Source organism: Gordionus sp. m RMFG-2023, chromosome 4 (genome assembly GCF_954871325.1).
Source record: "Gordionus sp. m RMFG-2023 chromosome 4, tfGorSpeb1-WG-v2, whole genome shotgun sequence".
Taxonomy (NCBI): Eukaryota; Metazoa; Nematomorpha; class Gordioida; order Chordodea; family Parachordodidae; genus Gordionus; species Gordionus sp. m RMFG-2023.
This window is the reverse complement of record NC_088778.1, coordinates 3,076,420-3,099,718: the sequence shown is the minus strand read 5'-3', so window position 1 is coordinate 3,099,718 and position 23,299 is coordinate 3,076,420. Positions and strand designations below refer to the sequence as shown.

The 23,299-nt window shown below is 27.4% G+C and overlaps 1 protein-coding gene across 1 annotated transcript in view; it reads right to left on the bottom strand.

The window, feature by feature from the left end:
* Window positions 1-6,053: 6,053 nt before the first annotated feature.
* The window catches only part of LOC135928213 (heme-binding protein 1-like), a 42,684-nt gene continuing 25,438 nt past the window's right edge, over window positions 6,054-23,299 (bottom strand). The window contains exons 4-7 of the mRNA XM_065464603.1: window positions 14,827-15,032; window positions 14,351-14,523; window positions 13,034-13,197; window positions 6,054-6,158 (exon numbers count right to left, since the gene is read on the bottom strand). Of these exons, the coding sequence (XP_065320675.1) occupies window positions 6,062-6,158; window positions 13,034-13,197; window positions 14,351-14,523; window positions 14,827-15,032 (640 nt within the window). The 3' untranslated portion in view covers window positions 6,054-6,061. The remainder of the gene's footprint in view (window positions 6,159-13,033; window positions 13,198-14,350; window positions 14,524-14,826; window positions 15,033-23,299) is intronic.

Below are 23,299 nucleotides of genomic sequence, written 5' to 3'. Positions count from 1 at the left end.
TATTTATATTGGTGCGATTGAATTATTTTTTTTATTCATAATTGTAAGGAATAAGAAAAACATTATTCCATTCGATTGAATAAATCGATTAATAGTGTTTTAATAAGAGGGGAAAAAAATATGTAAAAATTTTCCACAAGTAACGTGGTTAAATACTTTAAGAATAATTTCAAAATATTTAAATATAATTTCGAATCATTTTAAATTATTGATGGAATAATAGATAAAATAAATTATACAGATAATATATCTTCTTTATTAGTAATCGAGTCGTAAATTCGAACCGATTATGTTATTCGTATTCGTAAATTACGAATCAAAACGAATATTAAATAACGAATAATTTGTTTATATGTGTAGGTGGAAACTGGAAGACTGGGGAAAAAAATAATTTTATATCTCCTTTTTCAAATAAATTCCAGTTATTTTTGGATTATTATGTTTATTTTTAAAAATCGGCCTCTACTACTCAACATTTGGCCTTTGCTAGCCCAACTTAAAAATAAAAAGAAAACAAAATTTATTAACCATCTCATCAAAATAACATCTGTTTATAATAAATGATTTCATTTTTAAATCGAGAAAGTTAGATGGGTTAGTTTCAGGTATACCAAGGTCTTTGAGAAGAATCTTGCCTAGTCTTTTTTTTTTGCAGTTTTTACGTATACTTTTCCAATATCTAGGTAAATAAAACCATTCGATACTTTTTATAACAAATGTATCTATAACGAAATATTTTCTTTAAGGACACTTCTTTTTTTTGTAACTAGAAATTTGGAAAAAATCTTTCGACAACTCTGTTTAAAATTAAACTGATTGCAATAATAAATTGTATAGACCTTAAATTTTCACGCCTATAATATGCTAAAAAACGAATTTGAAACAAAGGTCATATAAAAAACAATTAACGATTATTAAAAACAATATCGGTTTATACTTACATTGTGCTCTAATGGAACCATGAAACAGCAATGAAATTACTTTGATGAATAGCCATCGTTAGGGTTTGATGGCTTATTCGGCAAAAGCAGTAAACGAAATTTTACCATAGTTCAAATCTAATTTTAGATAAAAGAAGAAATCACCTAACGTCTACCATGGTTTATTCGTTTTTTACGTCATAATTTACACCCGGTAAAATTCTACAAAATATTTGACATTTTATTTTAAATAATAAAATTAGATTTAGTAGTATCATAAAAACATCTGAATTATTGCTACGTAGGTTCCACGTCAATTCGGCGCGGAAAATTCGGCGCAGAAAACTCGGCGCAACGTCAATTCGGCGCGGCGACAATTCGGCTCAACGTCAATTCGGCGCAACGTCAATTCGGCCCAACGTCAATTCGGCGCGTATCTAATACAGTTGCAATTTATTATAAATTTATTAGTATAAAAAAAAGGATGATTAAATAGAAATGATTTTGAATGTTGATCATATTAATTATTTCTTCATATTTTTTTTACAAAATCAATAAAAAAAAAATTAACAACCAATATTTATACCGATTTCCTTGCTGGACCAATTTACCACATTATAAGGTAGGGGAGACCGGGGTTAGTCGAACCGATTTTTATAAAATTGGCTATAGCTCCTGGTTTTTTAGATAATATAAAAAAAAATATGCTATTATTTATGCCAGCTAATGACAAATATCAAGTTTGTGCATAGAACACAAAATATTTTATATTCTAAAAATTATCAGCAAAAGAAACAAAATTGAAAAAATGGCCAACTATTTTTGAAGGCAATGATTTGATATATTTCTAAAAACTTCATGGAAATGATTAATAATTTGTGTAAAAATAAATATTTTTTTAAAATAAAAATTTGATTTTCAATAATAATATCTAAAAGTTGATGAAAATATAGGTGAACTAGATTTATTTAACTTTCTTAATATTGGCTAGCTACTAATCAAAATAGGGGAGACTGGGGTTAGGTAACGGGGCTTGGAAAACCACTTAATCTCATCTTAAAATTAAATACACCAGAAGGTTAAAATTTTATCATAATATAGTTTTTATTAGTTTACGTCTATAGACAAAAAATCTTTTGAAATAATTATTAAAAATTTTATTTAAGAAATAAAATATTGATGAAGTTTTTATAATTTGGGAAAGTTTTATGAGTATTTATTATATCCAGAAATTTATAGTTAGCAGGGCTTGCTAAACCATACACGTCAATTATGGCAGTTAATAATGAAAAAAATACAAAATGTTTATCGAGATAAAGGTTCACGCAAAATCTCCAGGCTTACATAATATTGCCTACTAATCAGGGGCTTGGCAAACCACTTAATCTCTTCTTAAAATTAATTACAACAGAAGGTTAAAATTTTATTATAATATAGTTTTATTAGTTTACGTCTATAGACAAAAAATCTTTTGAAATAATTATTAAAAATTTTATTTAAGAAATAAAATATTGATAAAATTTTCAAAAGATTTTTATATGACAGAAATTTTATTAAAATATATAATCATTTATATGTAAATTAAATTTTATAACAAAGTTTAAATAAACACTCTTCTATAATTTGGGAAAGTTTTATGAGTATTTATTATATCTAGAAATTTAGAGCTAGCAGGGCTTGCTAAACCATACACGTCAATTATGGCAGTTAATAAAAAAAATTACAAAATCTTGAAAAGGCAATTTCACGGCTGTTTATGATTGGTATTTAGGATTTATGCTAAGAAATCATAATATCTCCTTTATGTCCAAAATGTTTATTAAGTTAACCTAAATTAAGTTTCAATTTTTATATATAATTTGCTTCAATTTATAAGTATTATGATATTTTTAACAATAAAACAATAAAATTATTCTATACGTATCATTATTAATAAATAAAAATGCATTTCAATTTATTATGACTAAAAAAACTAATGATTTAGGAAGCCCCTTGAATTTGCCTCACCCCGCTATTGGGGCTGGATATTATTTTTACTTTTTCAAAAAGTAAAATTTAAAAAAAAACGATTATATTCTTAAAATTTTTATAAGGTACCTTTATAGAGTATAGTTTTAGGTATCTAATCATATATTATTTTTTATATTATCTAAAAAAATCAGGATCTAAATTTTGTAAAAATCGGTCCGACTAACCCCAGTCTCCCCTATCTTATAATGTGGTAAATTGGTCCAGCAAGGAAATCGGTATAAATATTGGTTGTTAATTTTTTTTATTGATATTACACATTTAGTAAATATAATTGAGATTTTTGTAAAAAAAATACGAAGAAATAATTAATATGACCAACATTCAAAATCATTTCTATTTAATCATCCTTTTTTTATACTAATAAATTTATAATAAATTGCAACTGTATTAGATACGCGCCGAATTGACGCCGAGTCGAGTTTTCTGCGCCGAATTGTCGTGCGCCTAATTTTCCGCGCCGAATTGACGTGATACCTGCTACGTATTATATAATGATTAGCAGAGTTGTTAAAAGATACTTTTTAAATGGATCTAGATACAGATACCACATTTTTATATCTAGATACTTGTATCTAAATTCTTTAACAACTCTGATGATTAGTGTTGTTAAAACCGCTTGATTTGAGCCTATTTTTTAAAAAAAATCAATTAACTCAATATTTTAGCCAAAAAATAAATATTACCTAAGCCATTATCGCCCGATAGATGTTCAAACCTTTGTGCCAACTATGAGCAAAATCTTCAGGGTTTGCCTGATATTATCCTGGATATATTGAGTTAGTCGTTTAAAAATCAGTTAAAATCTAGCCGTTTAACAACACTAATAAATGATGTATAACATACATAATACAATATATGAATATTAGAGAGCAGAGTTGTTAAAGGATCTAGATATAAAAATGTGGTATCTGTATCTGTATCTAGATAGATTTTTGATTAAAATGTGTGTATCTAGATATTATTTTAGACGATGTATCTGTATCTAGATCCATTTAAAAAGTATCTTTTAACAACTCTGTTAGAGAGATAGATAAATATTTTGAGTTTGAGATACATTTTCATTCATAAAAAGAGTTACTCCTCACTGGACTAGACCTAATTTCAAACATCTTCTACGGCGTAACTCCGGGTAGATTCGGGTCTTAATAAATTTTATTTAGTTAAGATAAGGCAACATGAGCGCATCCTGGATTTTCCTAAAGACCTAGAATATTTTGGTCCAACTAGCCCCGGTAAAATAATAAAAAAAAATCCAACAAAAATTTTTTTTTTAAATAAAATTTTTTATCATACGAAATTTTTTAAATAATCTAATAATTAAATCGATAAGACAGAAGTTACCGCATATTAAATACATATACATAATAGTTATCATAATACTCATATATAGAAAACAATAATATACATTTTTTTGTATTCTATAAAAAGAGCCATTACATAAGGTTTGTTTTTTTTCACTTATATTTTTATAATCGCTAATTGTTTTTTATATGACCTTTGTTTTAAACATGTTTTTTTTTATTAATAAACTCAAATGAACAATGAAAATTTATGTATTTTATTTTGTAAAAAAGTATTCATTTCTTTATCCGCCATATTTCTTATTCTCGACGTCATATTTCTCATTCTCGACGCCATATTTCTTATTTTATTAAAATGATACCTTATAAAAAAAAAATTATTTTTAAAGAAAATTCTAAAAACTAATATTTTCAATTTATTTATAAAAAATTTTAAAATAGGACATTTTTCAAAAATATTATATTTTTTTTAAAAAAAATTAATAATTAAATAAAAGATAAGACGCCCTCTCGCGGGCTAAATATTATAATATCTTTATTAAAAATTTATAATATTTATTTTTTTTAAAATATAAAATGTCGCGGAAAATTGAATAATATGAGATAGTGGGGATTAATTCCATGTTGGCCATTATTTTAATTACAGAAATTCTCTTGTCTATATTACACGAAAAAGAATTGGCAGCTTAATGAAATAGTTTATGCTTACAAATTCATTATCTATATAACAAAATGTTTTTTTTTGAATCTCAGATTGTAAAACCCCCCGTATAGTGGGCACAAATTGAGCGTTTCAAACGCTGCGTTTCAAAACGCAACCAATGCATTTGGACAGCATTTTTTGATTTGTTTTAAATTTAGAACGTTTCTTATTAAAGTAAAAAAATATAAAATTATAACAATTCATATTAAAACATAGGTGAGTTTGCGTTCTTTTTATTTGCGTTTTTGATGAGGCCTTGAACAATTTGTGTTTCCTTTCCTTTCCTTTCCTTTCTTTCTTTCTTTCTTTCTTTCTTTCTTTCTTTCTTTCTTTCTTTCTTTCTTTCTTTCTTTCTTTCTTTCTTTCTTTCTTTCTTTCTTTCTTTCTTTCTTTCTTTCTTTCTTTCTTTCTTTCTTTCTTTCTTTCTTTCTTTCTTTCTTTCTTTAAGAGATGAGAAGAAAGAAAACTGATGTTAAATTTTATAACGGTTTAAAAATTGACATTTTTTATAGCTGATTCGATATGGAATTTCAAAAATTAAGTATTCAATGCCAAAACCAAAAAAAATCAAACTGATAATTTTTTTAAAAAAAGAAATTTTTAAATAGATATTTTTCACCAAGTCTCATTCAATACCTGCAATCGCAAATATTTTTTTAAGTTTATGCAAATTTTTTTTAACAAAGTTCCATATTACACTAGGAAAACATAAAAAATACATTTTCTGCAGACTCAGTTAATTCAAATTATATATAAAAATATTGCTTTGAATTAATCATTTTTTAGTTGTTACAAATATTTTGTTTGAGTTCGTTTTTTTAAATTTAAGAAAATATATATATTTCGGTATCGGTATATATGTAATATACATATCCTTATAAATTTCAAAAGAGTTGTCAACTTTTGATATAGCATGATTAAGGTATACCTTAGTAGGTTCTGCGATTTTTTGTCTGTAAACCTTGGGAGAACAAATAAAAATTTTATTGATAAGTTTATCAAATATTTACTATAATATAAAAATAATAATATAGATAATAATATCTAAGGAAAATATTGCTATATATATATATATAATAATTAATATTTCATTTCCACATAAAATGTTATTTCAAAACGCTTTGTTCATTGCATATCTTAGCCACATCGGATGCGCTAGCTTCTATCCATATTTCGTTGCGTCTATCCAAAAATTTGGTGATGCTTTAAAAAAAAGGAAAATTTTTTTTTTATCGGAAACATTTAAAATTTAGATGAATATATATATACGTTTTTATTATTTGTATAAAATCCTGCAATTAGCTTATTATGCCAATAATTTTGCATTTATTACTTTAGATAACCACACATATCATATTCTTGCCTTCTTCTTTTCATGTTAGATCTCTTTCAATTATTATTTATGACAAACCAAGATAAGAAATAAAAATTATTATTTTTTTATATTTATAAAATCTTTTAATCGTGTTTAAAGTAAGTAAACCTAAACATTTTCAAAAAGGATTATAAAATTATTTAGAGCCAGCATTATTTAACCTTTTGACTTCAATTTACGATATCCAAAGAAATTGATATGAATGTATTTCAATAGATAGAAAAATTTTGCTATATTACAGGTCCTTAAAATATATAATAAATGTTGATAAGAGATGGAGATATTATTAAATCTTTATAAAATATTGAACAACAATAATTGCACTGACATATTTAATTCGAAAACAAAAAATATAGCACTTGGTAAATTAGACATATAATAAAAAAAAATTCCTTTAGCGTTATTCTCGAAAATGAAAGCCAAAAATTTTACTAAATAAAATCTAAAAGTATAAGATATGTTATGCTAATTAATATATTATTACTATCGAATTTATTTATCGGTTATTTGGCATATCGATTTTATATAAAATATAAATTGTATTGATATCGAATACCAAGTGGTAATGTTGTCAACTCTATGGCACATCGATTACGGGAGAAGGGGGGGGGGAGTTATAGATATAGATCTCTAACACTGGATATTTTCCTAAGCCCAATTTTTTGTGAAAATCACTTTTCGTGGAATAAATTTTTTAATATATTTTATATTTAAAAAAATTTATATTTTACCAGTTAGTTCGTTGGATTATTAAAATTAAAAGTAAGTCACTAAGACCAAAGGAAAAAAAAAACAAAATCACAAAGTAAAACAGTTATAATAGATGCAAGTTGGAATGCAATGTCAATATTAAGGCATGAAAATCGACAGTTTAAATTTTTACAAAATTTTGGAAGATATCATGATAAATGTGCTTATAAAAATGGAATATTTTTCTATCTTCTGTATCTTGTATTATTTTAATTTTAATTATGATAATCATTTTTTAATGGCTAATGTTAAATATATTAAATTTTTTTTAAAAAAACCTGATGTTTCTGCGTATTTTTACAAGTTATTATAGGTTAATGATGCTTACTACCTTAAGGTACTATCAATCAAATTTGAATTTTGTTCATTTTTCATTTGGATAGGCACTACCAAATATATTTATAATATATATTTTAAAAATCGTGATTTTTGGAAAGCTTCTTTAGCCTAGTTAGCAAGAGCTTGGCTTACTTATCCCATGGACCCGGGTTCAAATCCTGGGAATGGTCATGTTTTTTTTCTTAATCTAACTTGGTGGCTCCATCCTTGGGGGGGGGATAATATATAGGAGGCCGGACTCGACCACGTGATTACGTATTAATATATTAAATATAAGGGTCGTATTACATTTTAATAGATTTTGGTCGTTATTTAGCAAAATTAGGTTGGTATTTAGAATATTTTCATACATTCACTTGGTAGTAAGCATCATTAACCGTTATAATAAGTGTTTATTTTTTTTTTGGAGAGGCGAATCCTGAAACCTACCTTAACCCGAACTGGCTTTAGAGATATTTCACTGAATCAGAGCCCATACCCTATACCCTTCTATTTAGAAGGAGAGTTTAGAGCCCTTATTTAAAGTCAGGCTACTTCAAAATTTATAATTCAATAATAAACCTTGATTGAAAGGACCATGGCGCTAAAAAAAAATATTCCCATGTTTTTAGCTTTAAAAAAACCCAGTATATGATACCTAATTTCTGAAAAGAAATCTGACCACTCATACCCACCTCTAAAACGCCTACATAGCCCGGTGTTTCCCTGTTGGATATTATATGAGAGTATATTAAGAAAGAAAGAAAGAAAGAAAGAAAGAAAGAAAGAAAGAAAGAAAGAAAGAAAGAAAGAAAGAAAGAAAGAAAGAAAGACACAAGATGAAATGAATATATGCAAATCCCAGATATGAAAGTTATATTATATAGCATGTGCTAAAAAATGGATTAAGAGTTAAGGATGGGTCATTAATTAGTTCAAGTTTTTTTAAAAAATGGTCGTAAATAGTTGAAGTTTTTAAAATAGAAGAATAATTTTGATAGTTTATAATATATATCAGAGATTTGCAGGCCCGGGCCTAAACCCGGCCGTATTTTTTTAAAATTTTTTAAACATATCCAGGCCGGGCCGGGCTTGAAATTTTTTTTAAAAATCTATCCGGCCGGGCCTAAGATTGTTAAACCCGGGCCGGGCCTTAATAATTTTTATAAAATTTTTTACATTATGAGTTAATGGTTATAAGATTATATTATATTATAGTTATGATTAATATAATATTGGGTGATGGTTAACACTACCTTACAACCCACAGATCGATCTAATTATTAATTTCCTGCAAATTTATTCAAAGTATTAATATATTTTTTTATAATTCATACCTAAATTTTTTACAACATATTTTACCAAAACAATCAAATAAAGGAATATCTTAAATAAGCCCCAATATTCAAGTATTATTAATATATTTTTTTATAATTCATATCTAAATTTTTAGAATATATTTTACCAAAACAATCAAATAAAGGAATATCACTTCTTGAGGTTTGTAATACCTTTCAAAGCGAAAAAGGAGAAATAAAATTGATTTTACTTAATATAAAGCATTTTTTAATTGAAAAATTTGTTTTACACAAGTATCATTTTATTTCTCTTTTTCTATGTCCCAAATTCAAGACGTATATAGTCAGGGACAGATCGCAAGATGATGGAAAACTATATAAAAGATTATATTAAATTACAAGAGGCTCAGGAAGTAAATAAAATACCATCGACCAGTCAAATTACGACTGTTGTTAAACAAACTGAATCGTTGCGATGGTAATTCTGGTAATATGTCAATACCCGATGATGAATATTATAATTACATAAATAAAAAAATAGATGAAACATTTAAGGTGGATAATTTGTTAGAGTGGTGGGCGGCTCATCAAAGCGAATTTCCAAATTTAGCAAAATTTGGCAAAACGGGTATTGGCAATTCCTGCTTCAAGTGCAAGCTGTGAGCGGAATTTTTCCACTACTAGGAGAATTCTTGAAGAAAGAAGAAGTAATCTTCAACCTGAAAAGGTCGATATTCTTCTCTTTCTTCATGATAATTTGTGAATTTTTAATATCTTTCTTGAGTATAGGGTTTCGTCAATCATGCTGGTTTTTTACTTTGCAAACTGTCAAATATTTATTGCATTTATTATATTTACCTTGAGTCATGAAAGTTTTTAATCCAACATTTTTCATTTTTTTTTTTACAATATTATATAATACAATTATCTTCTTTTGTTAAAATTTTATATTATAAAATAAATTATATTAATATTGTGCAATTAGATTATATTTTCATACTATTTATTATACATGCATTTTTTTAAATAGCTATTTATTTTTATTTTATAAATTAAATAGTAAATTAAATATAATATATTATATTTTCAAAATATTTTCCATTTTTATAAATTAAATATTAGTTTTATTTTTTTTAAATGCAATATAAAATATGCTTAAAATATTATTACCATTTTTATGAATATTAGTTTTATTTTTATAAATGCAATATAAAATATAGTATATGCTCAAAATATCCATTTTTATAAATAACATATTTATAATTTTTATAAATTCAATATAATATTCTCAAAATATTAGCTTTTTACATGTATTTTTTAAATAATAAGCGATAATATTCGCTAAAAAATATGGTAAAATACCTCATAGGTGAATTTTTGTATATACAGGTCGAATATAATTTTAAAAACGGGCCTGAAATTTTTTTTTTAAAAATATCCGGGCCGGGCCTAAAAAATTTAAAACCGGGCCGGATAGTGCAAATGGTACCTCTGCAGGTCTCTGATATATATATATGCGTAAAATTAATAAAAAATATTTTCGAATGTTATTATATGTATAAATGTGGATTTATATATCGTGTAAAGGATAATAATGGAGGGAGTCATTAGGTAATATTAGAATATTTTTGATTTTTTTTTTAAATTTTGGAGGTTTATATATAAAGGAAAAAAATTGGCCATTTGGTATTATTTTAGATCCAAGGAAAGGGGGGAAAGTAGTAGTTCATTCATATAATAAAAGGAATTGGTTTAATATTTGAAATTTAGGATTATGATTGATAGGGGAAGAAGTGATTCTGGGATAATGCTAAAAAGGAACGAATAATGAATACATTTTGGAGATAAAATTTAAAAAACTATATTTAACTGACTTATTCTTTGTAATATTCTGTATAATCAACTACAATGATTCTGTCCTACCAATTACAGTGATGCTATAGATATATCAAACTCTTCCTTTCTTTCTTTCTTTCTTTCTTTCTTTCTTTCTTTCTTTCTTTCTTTCTTCTAATCAACAGCACAGTAACAACTATTACGTATGGTCAAGAGAAAATATGGAACTTACTGGAACAGAAGTAAGAAACTTTAATGAAAATAAATGATAATAATAATTGTCGATTATTTATTAGAATTGATGTAGACATTCAACTTAGATCATATTTATATATACTTAAGTTCTATTCTTTACCCCAGTTTCCAAAGGGCGTGAGGAGGGGGGGGGGTGTTATATCTATCGATTTGTAATGGACAGACATGAACCTTTTTTCAATATATTTCCTGGAAGATTATTATATTACAATCAATTGTCTTTGTTTAAAAAATTGAATTGTGTGATTTTTATTGAATAAAAAATATTGTTATGATATACATATGAAATTGGTTGCATGTATCTGTCGATTTTTTAATTGACAGATATGGACGTTTTTCAATATATTTTCGAGAAGATATTGATATTACAATGATTTTATTTGTTTAAAAATTGAATAATGTGATGTTTAATAATTGAAAATTTATATGAATTTAAAAAATGATAGAAATTGAAAAGAATTTATATTGATTAAAATGAAAAGAATGTAATATAAAAAATCATATGTTAAAATGGAAATAATCTGAGACATGAAATTTAGATATAGCATATTTTGTAAGGTTGAAGTTAAGCATAAACAAAGGATGAATGAAAGTTAAAAAGAAGTCGAAGTCATGGGTTAAAAAAAATTTTGAATATATATAAATGTGTATATATGGTACTATTTCATATGGTCTAACATTTTATATATGTTAATACTTCCTTCCTATAGTTGAAATAATTAAATATTTTTTATTTAGTAATTTTATATATTTTTATTATACTGGTTTAATATTTTAGTGTTTTATCATAAATAATACAAATACAAATAAACCTTATAATAAAATATAATAAATTTTTTAAAAAAAAATAATATATATATATATACATTTTAAAAAAAAGTAAAAGTTTGAATTTTGTGAAAAAATATAAAGAAAATTTGGTTCCATTTAAAAAATGAAAGAAAGGGGAGATGATTTTCAATAAAGTTTGATAAGTTATTTTACAATTAATAGTTAAATTTTGAGAAAATTAAAAGATAATACGAGTTTTATCAGGTTTTCAATTGTGTTAATTGAGCAAATTAAAACAAGCAGAGTTGTTAAAGTATCTAGATCCTGTATCTAGATATAAAAATGTGGTATCTGTATCTAGATAGATTTTTGAATAAAATATCGGTATCTAGATATTATTTTAGACGATGTATCTGTATCTAGATCCATTTAAAAAGTATCTTTTAACAACTCTGAAAACAATTAATAAAAATTAAAGGTTTATTTTAAAATTTGTGAATGGACAAAACCATTATATATTACTGTGATATAAGTTTACGTTTGAATTTTTTTTTAGGGACCATAGGTTTTATAATAGTATACTTTCGAAAAAAATTTTTGCGACCATTGGAGGCTGAGGTAATAATAATAGTACCTAATTATTCTATAAAACAATTCTTTACACTAATTTTACTATCCCTTTAGCTCTTACATATTGTAAAAGGCTATTTTATCATTTAAAAATAAAATGAAATTTTGTCCGTTAGGTGTCGTTATAATTTATAAAAAAATGTGTAAAAACAATTCTTTACAAATTCTACTATCTCTTTAACTCTTACAATATTGTAATAAGGCTATTTTATCATTTAAAAATAAAATGAAATTGGCCGTTAGGTGGCGTTATAGATTATAAAAAAATGTTTTGTTGTATTTTTTTATATAACATATGTTTATAAGAAATTTCGCACCAGTTATTTGTTCCGTTTTATTTTTTGTCTACCCCCGATCCGTTATATATTATTTTTAAATTTGCCCGATTGGGGAAAGAAAGAAAGAAAAGAAAGAAAGAAAGAAAAAAAAAGAAAGAAAGAAAAGAAAGAAAAGAAAGAAAGAAAGAAAGAAAGAAAGAAAGAAAGAAAGAAAGAAAGAAAGAAAGAAAGAAAGAAAGAAAGAAAGAAAGAAAGAAAGAAAGAAAGAAAGAAAGAAAGAAAGAAAGAAAGAAAGAAAGAAAAGGAAGGAAGGAAGGAAGGAAGGAAGGAAGGAAGGAAGGAAGGAAGGAAGGAAGGAAGGAAGGAAGGAAGGAAGGAAGGAAGGAAGGAAGGAAGGAAGGAAGGAAGGAAGGAAGGAAGGAAGGAAGGAAGGAAGATTTGCCACTTTAAAATGTCTAATATAAAAAGCTGTGTTGTATATATTTTGATCACTGTAAAACTAAAGAATTTCAAAATTTCTTTAAAGTTATTTATTTATAAAAAAATTCCATAAAATTATATCCTTACTTATCATAGCTAGCTACGTAAAATTCCGAAGGAATATCTTTCGCGCCCATTAACATTAAAGCCGTTTTTAGAATTTGATATTTGTTGTTATAATACAGGGCCCATACATACCCCGGATAGAAATACGAAAAATAAGATTTGTTCCCTTCTTTGAGTATATTGACCTAAAACAATTAATATATATAATAAGTTAAATATAATAAAGTAAGCATACGTCAGAGTAACGAGAAATATTTATTTAGACAACTTTATGAATCGTTTTAATATTAAGATCATATTATTATCCCTTAAATTTTTTCTAACAAGTGAAAGATAGTGTCGTTAAAACGGCTCGTTTTGAGCCGATCTAACTCAATATTTAAGCCAGAAAAATACATAAGCCTCGTGATTTCGTTAATAGATGTCTGGACCTTTGTGCCATCCACTAGAAAAATCTTCAGGCTTAGATAATAATATTTTAACTCGAGAAAATATTGAAAGCTGTTTTTAAAAAATCGGCTCAGATAAGGCCATTTAGCAGAGTTGTTAAAGGATCTAGATACATAAAAATGTGGTATCTGTATGTGTATCTAGATAGATTTTTGATTAAAATATCTGTATCTAGATATTATTTTAGACAATGTATCTGTATCTAGATCCATTTAAAAAGTATCTTTTAACAACTCTGCCATTTAGCAACACTAATTGTGAGGTGGAGTGCCAAAAAACGTGAGTTAGTAGATGTGGTATATATAGATAACCCCCAGTTTAAAACGGTTATATTATATGAATTATAAAATTAATCTAAAAAATATTTAAAGATTTATAAAAAAATTTATAAGAATATTTGCTATTTCTTTCTTTCTTTCTTTCTTTCTTTCTTTTCTTTCTTTCTTTCTTTCTTTCTTTCTTTCTTTCTTTCTTTCTTTCTTTCTTTCTTTCTTTCTTTCTTTCTTTCTTTCTTTCTTTCAAAAATAAATATTATTTCATCACAAGGTTAAATAAAATCTATTTAAAGACGCAATAATCTTAAATTTATATTTAATTAACATTTTTAAAAATATGAATTTTGTATAAACATTTCAAAAGAATATATTTTTTTTGCCTTCTTCTATGTATAAGAGTTAAAATGTATGTTATACTGTTGCTTGCAAAACGTTTAAAATTAAAAAATAAATAAAATCATTAAACTCAATAGGAAACTACTGGAAAAAAACAAGATAAATTATTTAACGATTTTATTAATCCCTGAGTTTGTGCAAGTGTGCCCCACGAAAATTTCTAGATGATAAAGTATATGTATGAGAAAAAGTAATCAAAGGAGGCATTATATAATACATCGCGGTTGTTTGGGAGGGGTAGATCGTCTACGTATTTCTTTGGTATATAGTATAGCACCCTGTAAGTTTTATCGCTGAACCATTTATTGACGACACGGAAATATGTGGCAAAATTAGGTTTCACCCCCAATTCCTTGATCAAAACTGGCGCACTCATAGTTATCTTAAGATCTAATCAATCAATCAAAAAAATGAAATATATCAATAATAAAAAATAAAAAATTATACCTCTCTGTAGCTCATATATATTTATTAAATGATATACAACATAGACCACTTATCAATCCAATTAGAATGAGACAAAAAAAAACCTTAATCTTTCTTTCTTTCTTTCTTTCCTTCCTTTTTTCAATGGCTAATAAAAATGTACAGATGTTTTTTTTTATATATTAAAGTATTATATATCAGAACAATGCACCAAAAATATGATCGATCTAATACACTATAAAAAAAAAAATCAATATATGAATAAACTTTGGCTATTTTGCCCCGAAAAATATGCCCCAACATTTTTGGACGCGATATTGATAGCTTTAAGCTTGTTCTTAGCCGTCACATCGCTATAGGCCCAAACCGTAGGCCCATATGTCCTGACTTCAATTTTATCTCTTGTGCATATCATTTTGAAAGGAGGGCATTCAGTATCTCCACAAAATAGGGGTCTCTCTACCTCGTGAGATCTTTTAATCACATTGTTTATTTTTTAAAGTCATATAGGTAATAGATGTATACTTTGGAGCTAAAATTTTTTTAAAAAAAATACAATTATTTTTGAGTTTATTCAACGTAGCTTGAAATTCTTGTTTAAAGAAGAAGCACTGGGGGGGGGGGCGGTGCATATTTATCTTAAATAAAAAATGCAAACTTCGACCATATTTGTTAACATTTTCTCATTTTTTCATTCTTAAGGGATTCGTAAACAACTACTTTGGAATATAAATAAGATTTAAAAATATAAAGAACTTAATTGGCTATTACTCTAAAACATAATCTATGTAATAATCTTATTTTCACAAAAAGGGCATAAAAAATACCCCCCCCCCCTAAAAAAAAAATTTGGGAAAGAAATTTCTATGAGGAAGCCAGCAGTTAATTAACTTTGGTATTCCAACCGAAAACATATAGAGGTCGGAACATCCTGGCACAAACCACCCCAGCGATTGCAATGGTAATTGAGACAAGATATCAATTTCGCCTGGTTCTAATGTCCACAGTCAGAAAATGGCTGGATAGAGAACCTACCTCCAAAACATTTAACTGTTTTTTAAATTGCGATACCAAAAAAATATAATATTTATATCAGCCAAATTCAATTCAAATTCAATTTAATAAGCAACTTATTTGTGTGTTTGTAAAAAATAATAAAAAAAATATATATAAACGTAAAGTTTGATCTTGCTTGCACATTGGTTATACCGCCAAAATCTTCCTCCCTATAAATGATAATTTGTCCACTGATTAAGATAAAGAAAATGTTCGATAATATCACAAAGATATGGCTAGGATTTGCCATAAATTGGGGAATAAATATTTTTAAAATTAAATTAAATTTAAAAAGAAGTTAATTATTAGATTAATTATTGACGAATTTTTAAAAATCAATTAAATATAAAAAAATAATATATTTATTTTTTTTTTGCCAATATTTCAAAAAAAAAAGTTATATTTTTATGCCCTTGATACTCAAAATTCTTCAATTTAATTATTATGAAATGATTAATTATAAAAAGGTTTATAAAGGTATTTATAATCGTTTTAAATAATTATCTCGTTGTTGCTCTTACATTTTTTTAGGGACCCAAAACACATAGTTAGAGATGCCCCTTGATTAGTGTCTATCTAGACCTTTGTTCCTCCTATCAGCAAAATCTTCAGGCTTGGGTAATATTTTTCTGGATGAAGTATTGAGTTAGCCGTTCTTAAAAATCGGCTCAAAACGAGCCGTTTAACAACACACCCTTGACATCGATGCCGAAATGAATGTATTTTTTAGTATTCCCAAGGTATCAAAAAATGTATTTAACTGATAAAGAAGAAATGCTTCTCCTAGAATTCATCATAGCTGTAAAAACCTTATTTATAAAAGAGATTTATGAATATAAATTTAATTAAATATTTACAACATTTCCATAAATTAAAGTTATAATTTCCTAAAGTAATTGTTGGAATGACACAATAACTCTTTTTGAAAAGTGGTATAGGCTAAATACCATTTTTTAAACCATCTTCATATCAACAATTTTAAAATGGAATAAAGGGAAGCGTTCTCAAAGGGTATTTTTATCTTTAATTACTCGATTGCTTGACATTGCTTATGCTAGGGGTGTAAAGTGCTTAAAACCTTCATACCAGGTGTTGTTCGAATCTAGTCATTCCATTTCAAAATATTTGAAAAAAGTCAGGAATTGCTGATTCCCATATTTTTAAAAATAAAGAATGGGAAAAAGCTCTAACAAAAATAATTTGGTTTTGGGTTAATTTTTAATTAATTGATATACAGCTTGGAATGTAATTTTGTTACTTAGAGGAAGTAAAAAAAAAATTAAACTTCCCAAGTAAAATAACAAAAATCTGGAAAATTATTTATTACACTGTTTTATTTTAGATTTATTAACCTTCGTTCTTATATTTTTGCAGTTTTGTTGAGCTTTTTGCTAAATATTAATTTTTAAATTTTTTTTTGGTGGATATTTCGAGCGTTAACAATTATTAAAAAATTTATCGTCTGCTTTGCGTAATAATTCCGAAATAATTTCCATAATTAAAAAGGTAAAATGTATTATGTATAATATATTATTTTTTAAAATAACCCTGTTACTGTTAATATAATTTACTTTATATTTTTATTTTAGGTATAGCCATTTTTTTTAAAATTAAATAAAATGAGTGTGATATTCTTAAATCTAAATAATATATTTATTTTCTTCTCTCTAATTCTGCTTAGAGGATGTCATGTAGACTGATAAATAGAATTTCTGTCTGAAAAAAATAGGAACCAGTGACACCTATCTAATAATTTTTAAAATAAATACTATTAAAATTTTATATTATATATAAACTTTGATCGAAAACTAATTTTTAACTTGAGACATGGTAACTGATCAATATTTATTCATCTTCCTCATTCCATAATGTAGTTTACATTTTTCAACGGAGACAGAATTATCTTCTGCAACCAACCTCCTGAATCTCTTCAAATTCAGTTCCCCTTCTTGCTAGGTAGAATTAATCTCTAATTTTTTCGTAAAATATTTAAGCCTAATGGGTAAGATGTAGGCTTGGAAACACGAGTATGAACAAGGACGCGGGTTCAATCCTGGTAAGAACCATAAAAACTTTCAAGTTTTTCTTCGATGACTGATGTGTAAAGACATATGGTATGATGAATTTCGGAGCTTAGAGATGACACCCCGGTCACCGACAGGCCTGGACAGCCGGGTGCTAAGGATACCTGTCCAATAAACAAATGAAGGACACAAATGAAAATATGAATATGAAAGCTAGGGCGTTCCCTCCATGCGACGCGCAGGGTGTAGACCTCCATCCTGTGAAAAATAAAGTAAAGGTCAAAGCAAAGAAGACAAGACTGGCAAGTTTGAATATTGGGACGCTTAAAGGTAAGACGAGAGAATTGGCATCAATGTTGAACAAGAGAAAAGTTGATATAGCGTGTATACAAGAGACGAAATGGAAAGGACAGAAAACTTTGATGATTGGAGATGGGTATAAATTGTACTATAATGGACTTGTTAGCAATAGGAACGGTGTCGGCATCATCCTCAGCCAAGACCTAACCTCTTCAGTAGTAGAAGTCAACAGGATCTCTGATAGACTAATGAAGATAAAACTCTGCATTGGTCAATCAATACTACACATCCTATCAGTATATGCTCCTCAAACGGGTTGCAAGGAAGAAGAGAAAGATGACTTTAGAGCTATCCTTGATGAAGCTGTAATGGAAATCCCTAAGGATGACCTAGTCATAATTGGTGGTGACTTAAATGCGCATGTGGGGAAAGCAAGAGATAGCTACAAAAGGCATCATGGTGGTTTTGGATACGGAGAAAGAAATGATGAAGGAGAGCACGTACTGAAATTTGCGCAAGCCTTCGACCTTGCCTTAACCAACACCTACTATAGGAAAAAAGACAGTCATTTAATAACATATGAAAGTGGTACTAGGAAAACACAGATAGATTACATGCTAATCTCTCGCAGAAGATTAAAAGATGTAATAGACTGCAAAGTCATCCCAGGAGAAGATATCGCCGCACAACACAAGCTACTAATCATGGATTTACAAATCTCAAATAAATCCACTCAAAATAAGATAAAACTGGAACCATGCATCAAATGGGGCAAATTAAAAACAATGACAGATGCCTTTGCAATCAATGCAAACATTGAAACAATAAATTGCTCACAAGTCAGTGAAAAAATCTGGACAGACCTTTCATCCAGATTAATAGACACTGCAAAATCGACGCTAGGCTTGACAAGAGGAGGCAACAAATCACACAAAGAACTATGGTGGTGGAATCAAGAGGTACAAACCACTATACAGGAGAAAAAAGCCCTTTATAAAATATGGTACAAATCCAAAAATGCAGATGACAAGTCAAGATACAAAAAATCCAAGAGATTAGCTACAAAGGCGGTGGCTAGGGCCAAATCTATGGCATACGATGACATGTACGAAGATCTACATACCAAAGAAGGGCAAAATAAAATATACAGATTAGCCAAACAGCGAGAAAAGAACTCTAGGGATATAAACGGAGCTCCGAAAGTAATCAAAAATAAAGATGGGAAATTGATAATAAAGGAAAAAGAAATAATGAATAGATGGAAAGAATATTTTCAGGAGCTTCTCAACTTTAATTCCCACATATTGCATCTCGATGAACACTCCCCTTGTCAAAACCTTGTACAACCTATAACGGAACAAGAAATAATCACATGCCTCAAGCATATGAAAAACAACAAAGCTAGGGGTCCAGACGATATTCCAATAGAAAGCCTTAAAGCACTAGGAGATGATGGAATACATCTCCTCACAAATCTGTACAATAAAATACTTGGAAATGAAGAGGTTCCCCAAAAATGGAGGAAGAGCTATCTAGTTCCTATCTTCAAAAATAAAGGGGATCCACACAATTGTCAAAATTACAGGGGCATAAAACTAATGTCACACTGTCTAAAACTATACGAAAAAATAATAGAAAAAAGATTAAGAGATATAATCGAAATAGGAGAGACACAGTTTGGCTTTATGCCTGGAAGATCAACAACCGATGCTATCCATGCAATTAGGCAAATGAGTGAAAAATACAGAGAAAAGAACAAAAAGCTACACATGGTCTTTCTCGATCTAGAAAAGGCCTTCGATAGAATCCCAAGAAAACTTATCTGGTGGGCGCTACGCCACAAAAAAGTTCCCGAAAAATATATAAGAATAATACAGGATATGTATATGGGACATACAACAATGGTCCGTAGCACAACAGGTACTTCAGCAGGCTTCACAATAGCCGAAGGAGTTCATCAAGGGTCGGCTCTCAGCCCACTTCTCTTCATTACAGTAATAGATGTATTAGCACAGTCTATACCTCAAACAGTCCCGTGGAATATGATATTTGCAGATGATATTGTGATACTTGCCGAATCCAAGGATGAAATGAAAGAAAGGTTAGTGAATTGGATAAATATCCTAGAAACGCACGGATTAAAAGTAAATAGAGAAAAGACGGAGTATATGGTGATAGGAGGAGATGAAACGGAGAGTATTGATATAAATGATTGGCAGATATCCGCAATTAAAAGCTGCAAATATTTGGGCTCCACTATACAAACAAACGGCACAATAGAAAAAGAGATAAAGAATAAGATTAATCAAGGGTGGTTAAAGTGGAGATCTTTATCTGGAGTGCTATTTGACAAAAGAATCCCACACAGATTAAAGGGAAAAATCTACAGTTCCATAGTACAACCAACTATTCTATATAGTTCGGAAACATGGCCAACCAAAGAATCAGACGAGAGAAGTCTACAAACTATGGAGATGAGAATGCTGAGGATGATTGCTGGGGTAACAAGAAAGGATAAGGTGCGCAGTACAAGAATACTAAATAGTTTAAAGGTAGTGCCCATTAAGACTAAGTTAATGGTAAACAGACTTAGGTGGTATGGGCACACAATGAGAAGGCCTATGAACTACATAGGAAATAAAGTTGAAAGTTTGGAAGTGATGGGCAAACGTAAAAGAGGAAGGCCAAAACTTCAATGGGGCCATAAAGTTAGAGCCAATATAAAGAAGTATAAAATAGATAAAAGAGATTGTATGAATAACATAAAGTGGAGAGAGATGTTGAAGGAGCTTACCACCAGAAAAGGTGAAAGCTAAAGAGAAAAAAAGAGCATTAAAATTTTGATATATGTTTTTTTTAGAATTTCAAGTTAATATTGTTTACTGCTTCCCTTTCCATGAAATATATTTTTTAATATCGTCCATATTTTTATACTGAAGAAAGAGGTTGATTTGGAGTTCTCTCATCTCCATAATCAAAACATGATCGTTTTAGTATCATCTTAAAGTATTAAAATTCAAGGAGATTATAATAACCTAATGTTTTTTTTGCCACACCTATCATCATCAAACTCGGGACCCCCCCCCCTTCCCTTGTTCAAAAACACACGCTTTGCGCTTGCATATATCTAAAATTTTGATTACGTATATTAGTGGAGCTCATTTAAATTTTGCCACTACCATTTTGAATTATTTATAGATATCTTTAAAGAAAATGCTGCTCCAATTTGTAAAACATTCTGAACCACCAAATTTACCATTGACCCCCTTAAAAAATTTAAGAATTTCATATATCACAAGTATTAAATATTATTTTTAGGTAACAAAATTTATTAAATGTATTTATTAGATATATATATATTATATATATATATAATTGAAAGATGCTACATTTTATCTGACCATTTAGATTTTTAATTTTTTTTACCCTAATTTTTTTCTGACACATAATAATTTACTATATGTTATATATTAACTAAGAATCCTATCCTCCCAAGAAAGTATCAAATTGAATCATGTTAAACCTCAATTTGCAAATATAATTCAAAGAAAATTATTTTATTTTATTATTATTTATTGATAAATCCATAAATTAAGTAATGACTTATGGGAATTCGGAATCTCGGGCGATTTAGAAAAATTTTATCCGATTTAACCATAAATGTATTCTAGCATGCGTAGAGTATTTCTATGAATTTCAGCCATAGACATTTTGGTAATTTTTTTTTAATTTACATGAAAAATCCAATATAAAAATTAATATAAATTAGAAGTAATTCTAAAGTTCGTGGCAAAATTGGCTGAAATTTATGGGCTACACATGCTAGAATACACTTCCGGTTTAAATTTTTTTTAATTCGCCCTCGGTAAAGGATTTAAAATCAAGAGATTCTGAATCTCCACGGATTCTGAATCCCGATACGACATATACATATATAAAAAAAATAGTTGTCAAGAAAAATATAATGGATGTAATGGTTATATAAAATAGGAATATATTTTTTTTTCCTTTTTTTATATTAATGTTGGCACAACATAATTTCATACTTTCCATTAATATGTAATATTTATAAAGTTACAAAATAGACATTTTTCTATATTTATAAGGGTAATGCATGGCAGAGGTTTGCAGATGACAAAATTCTCAGGTTCGGCCCAGATAAATTTATTTCCCGGTTATTGTATTTATTCATAAGAAATTTATATTATTATTTATCATTTCTCGCAATTTTTTTTTTAAACTTTTATAACTATAAAATAAATACTAATGGATCTTTTAATAATGGTTGTTAGGGGACAAATTTACTATTATCTCATGGATGTAGTAAAAGTGTTATTTGCCATTAATAAGCTAATGATGTATCTTTCTCAATTATGGAAGAGTCTCTTTTTTTTCTTCTTAATTCCTCTTTTTATGAATATTGTGTTCCTTTAGAGGATCTACATTTATTTCTGTTAATGTGTCGCGTTCTAGATTTATTAACCGATGCGTAAACATTTCAAATTTGTTGTTTGTAAGGTGACTAACTATATCCATTTTTTCTTTGTTAAATTAATTGTTTTCGCTAATTTGCGTATTCTTTTTGGTCTCTGAATTCTCCACGAAGATTGGTGGGAGTTTTCATTTAAATTGAAAAAAAATAGTATTCCTATTCGATAATTAATATTCTTATATTTCAACTTTTGTTTGTTAAAATTACTTTAGAAATTTTTTTTTAAAAAAATATCATTATTTTATTTTAAAATTAAATTTCCAACACAATTTTTTTTCTATATATATTTAAACATGACTTTTTATCTTAATTAATTGCAAGAAAGAAAGAAAGGAAGAAAAGAAAGAAAGAAAGAAAGAAAGAAAGAAAGAAAGAAAGAAAGAAAGAAAGAAAGAAAGAAAGAAAGAAAGAAAGAAAGAAAGAAAGAAAGAAAGAAAGAAAGAAAGAAAGAAAGAAAGAAAGAAAGAAAGAAAGAAAGAAAGAAAGAGAGAGAGAAGAAAGAAAGAAAGAAAGAAAGAAAATATTTAATATAAGATGAACCCATTTATCCAAAAAACGTATATTGTGAAAAAAAATGCTTACGAGTTCTTGCAGGGGTGACGACGATATAACACATTTGAAAATAACACTAAATAAATAAATTAAACTTTTAGGAAAATTTTTATGAAAATCACATGCGTACAAAAGTATGTTTTTTTTATTGTAAAGCGGGTTTTTTAATGTAAAGTAGAAGAGAAGTTAGTTAAAAAAAATAATATTATTTAATTATGTTTTAAACATATATTATTTAATTTTTTAAATAATTTTTAAAATATTCTTTATTTATATTTACGCATACATTTTTCTCCGTTTTATTTTATTTTATTTT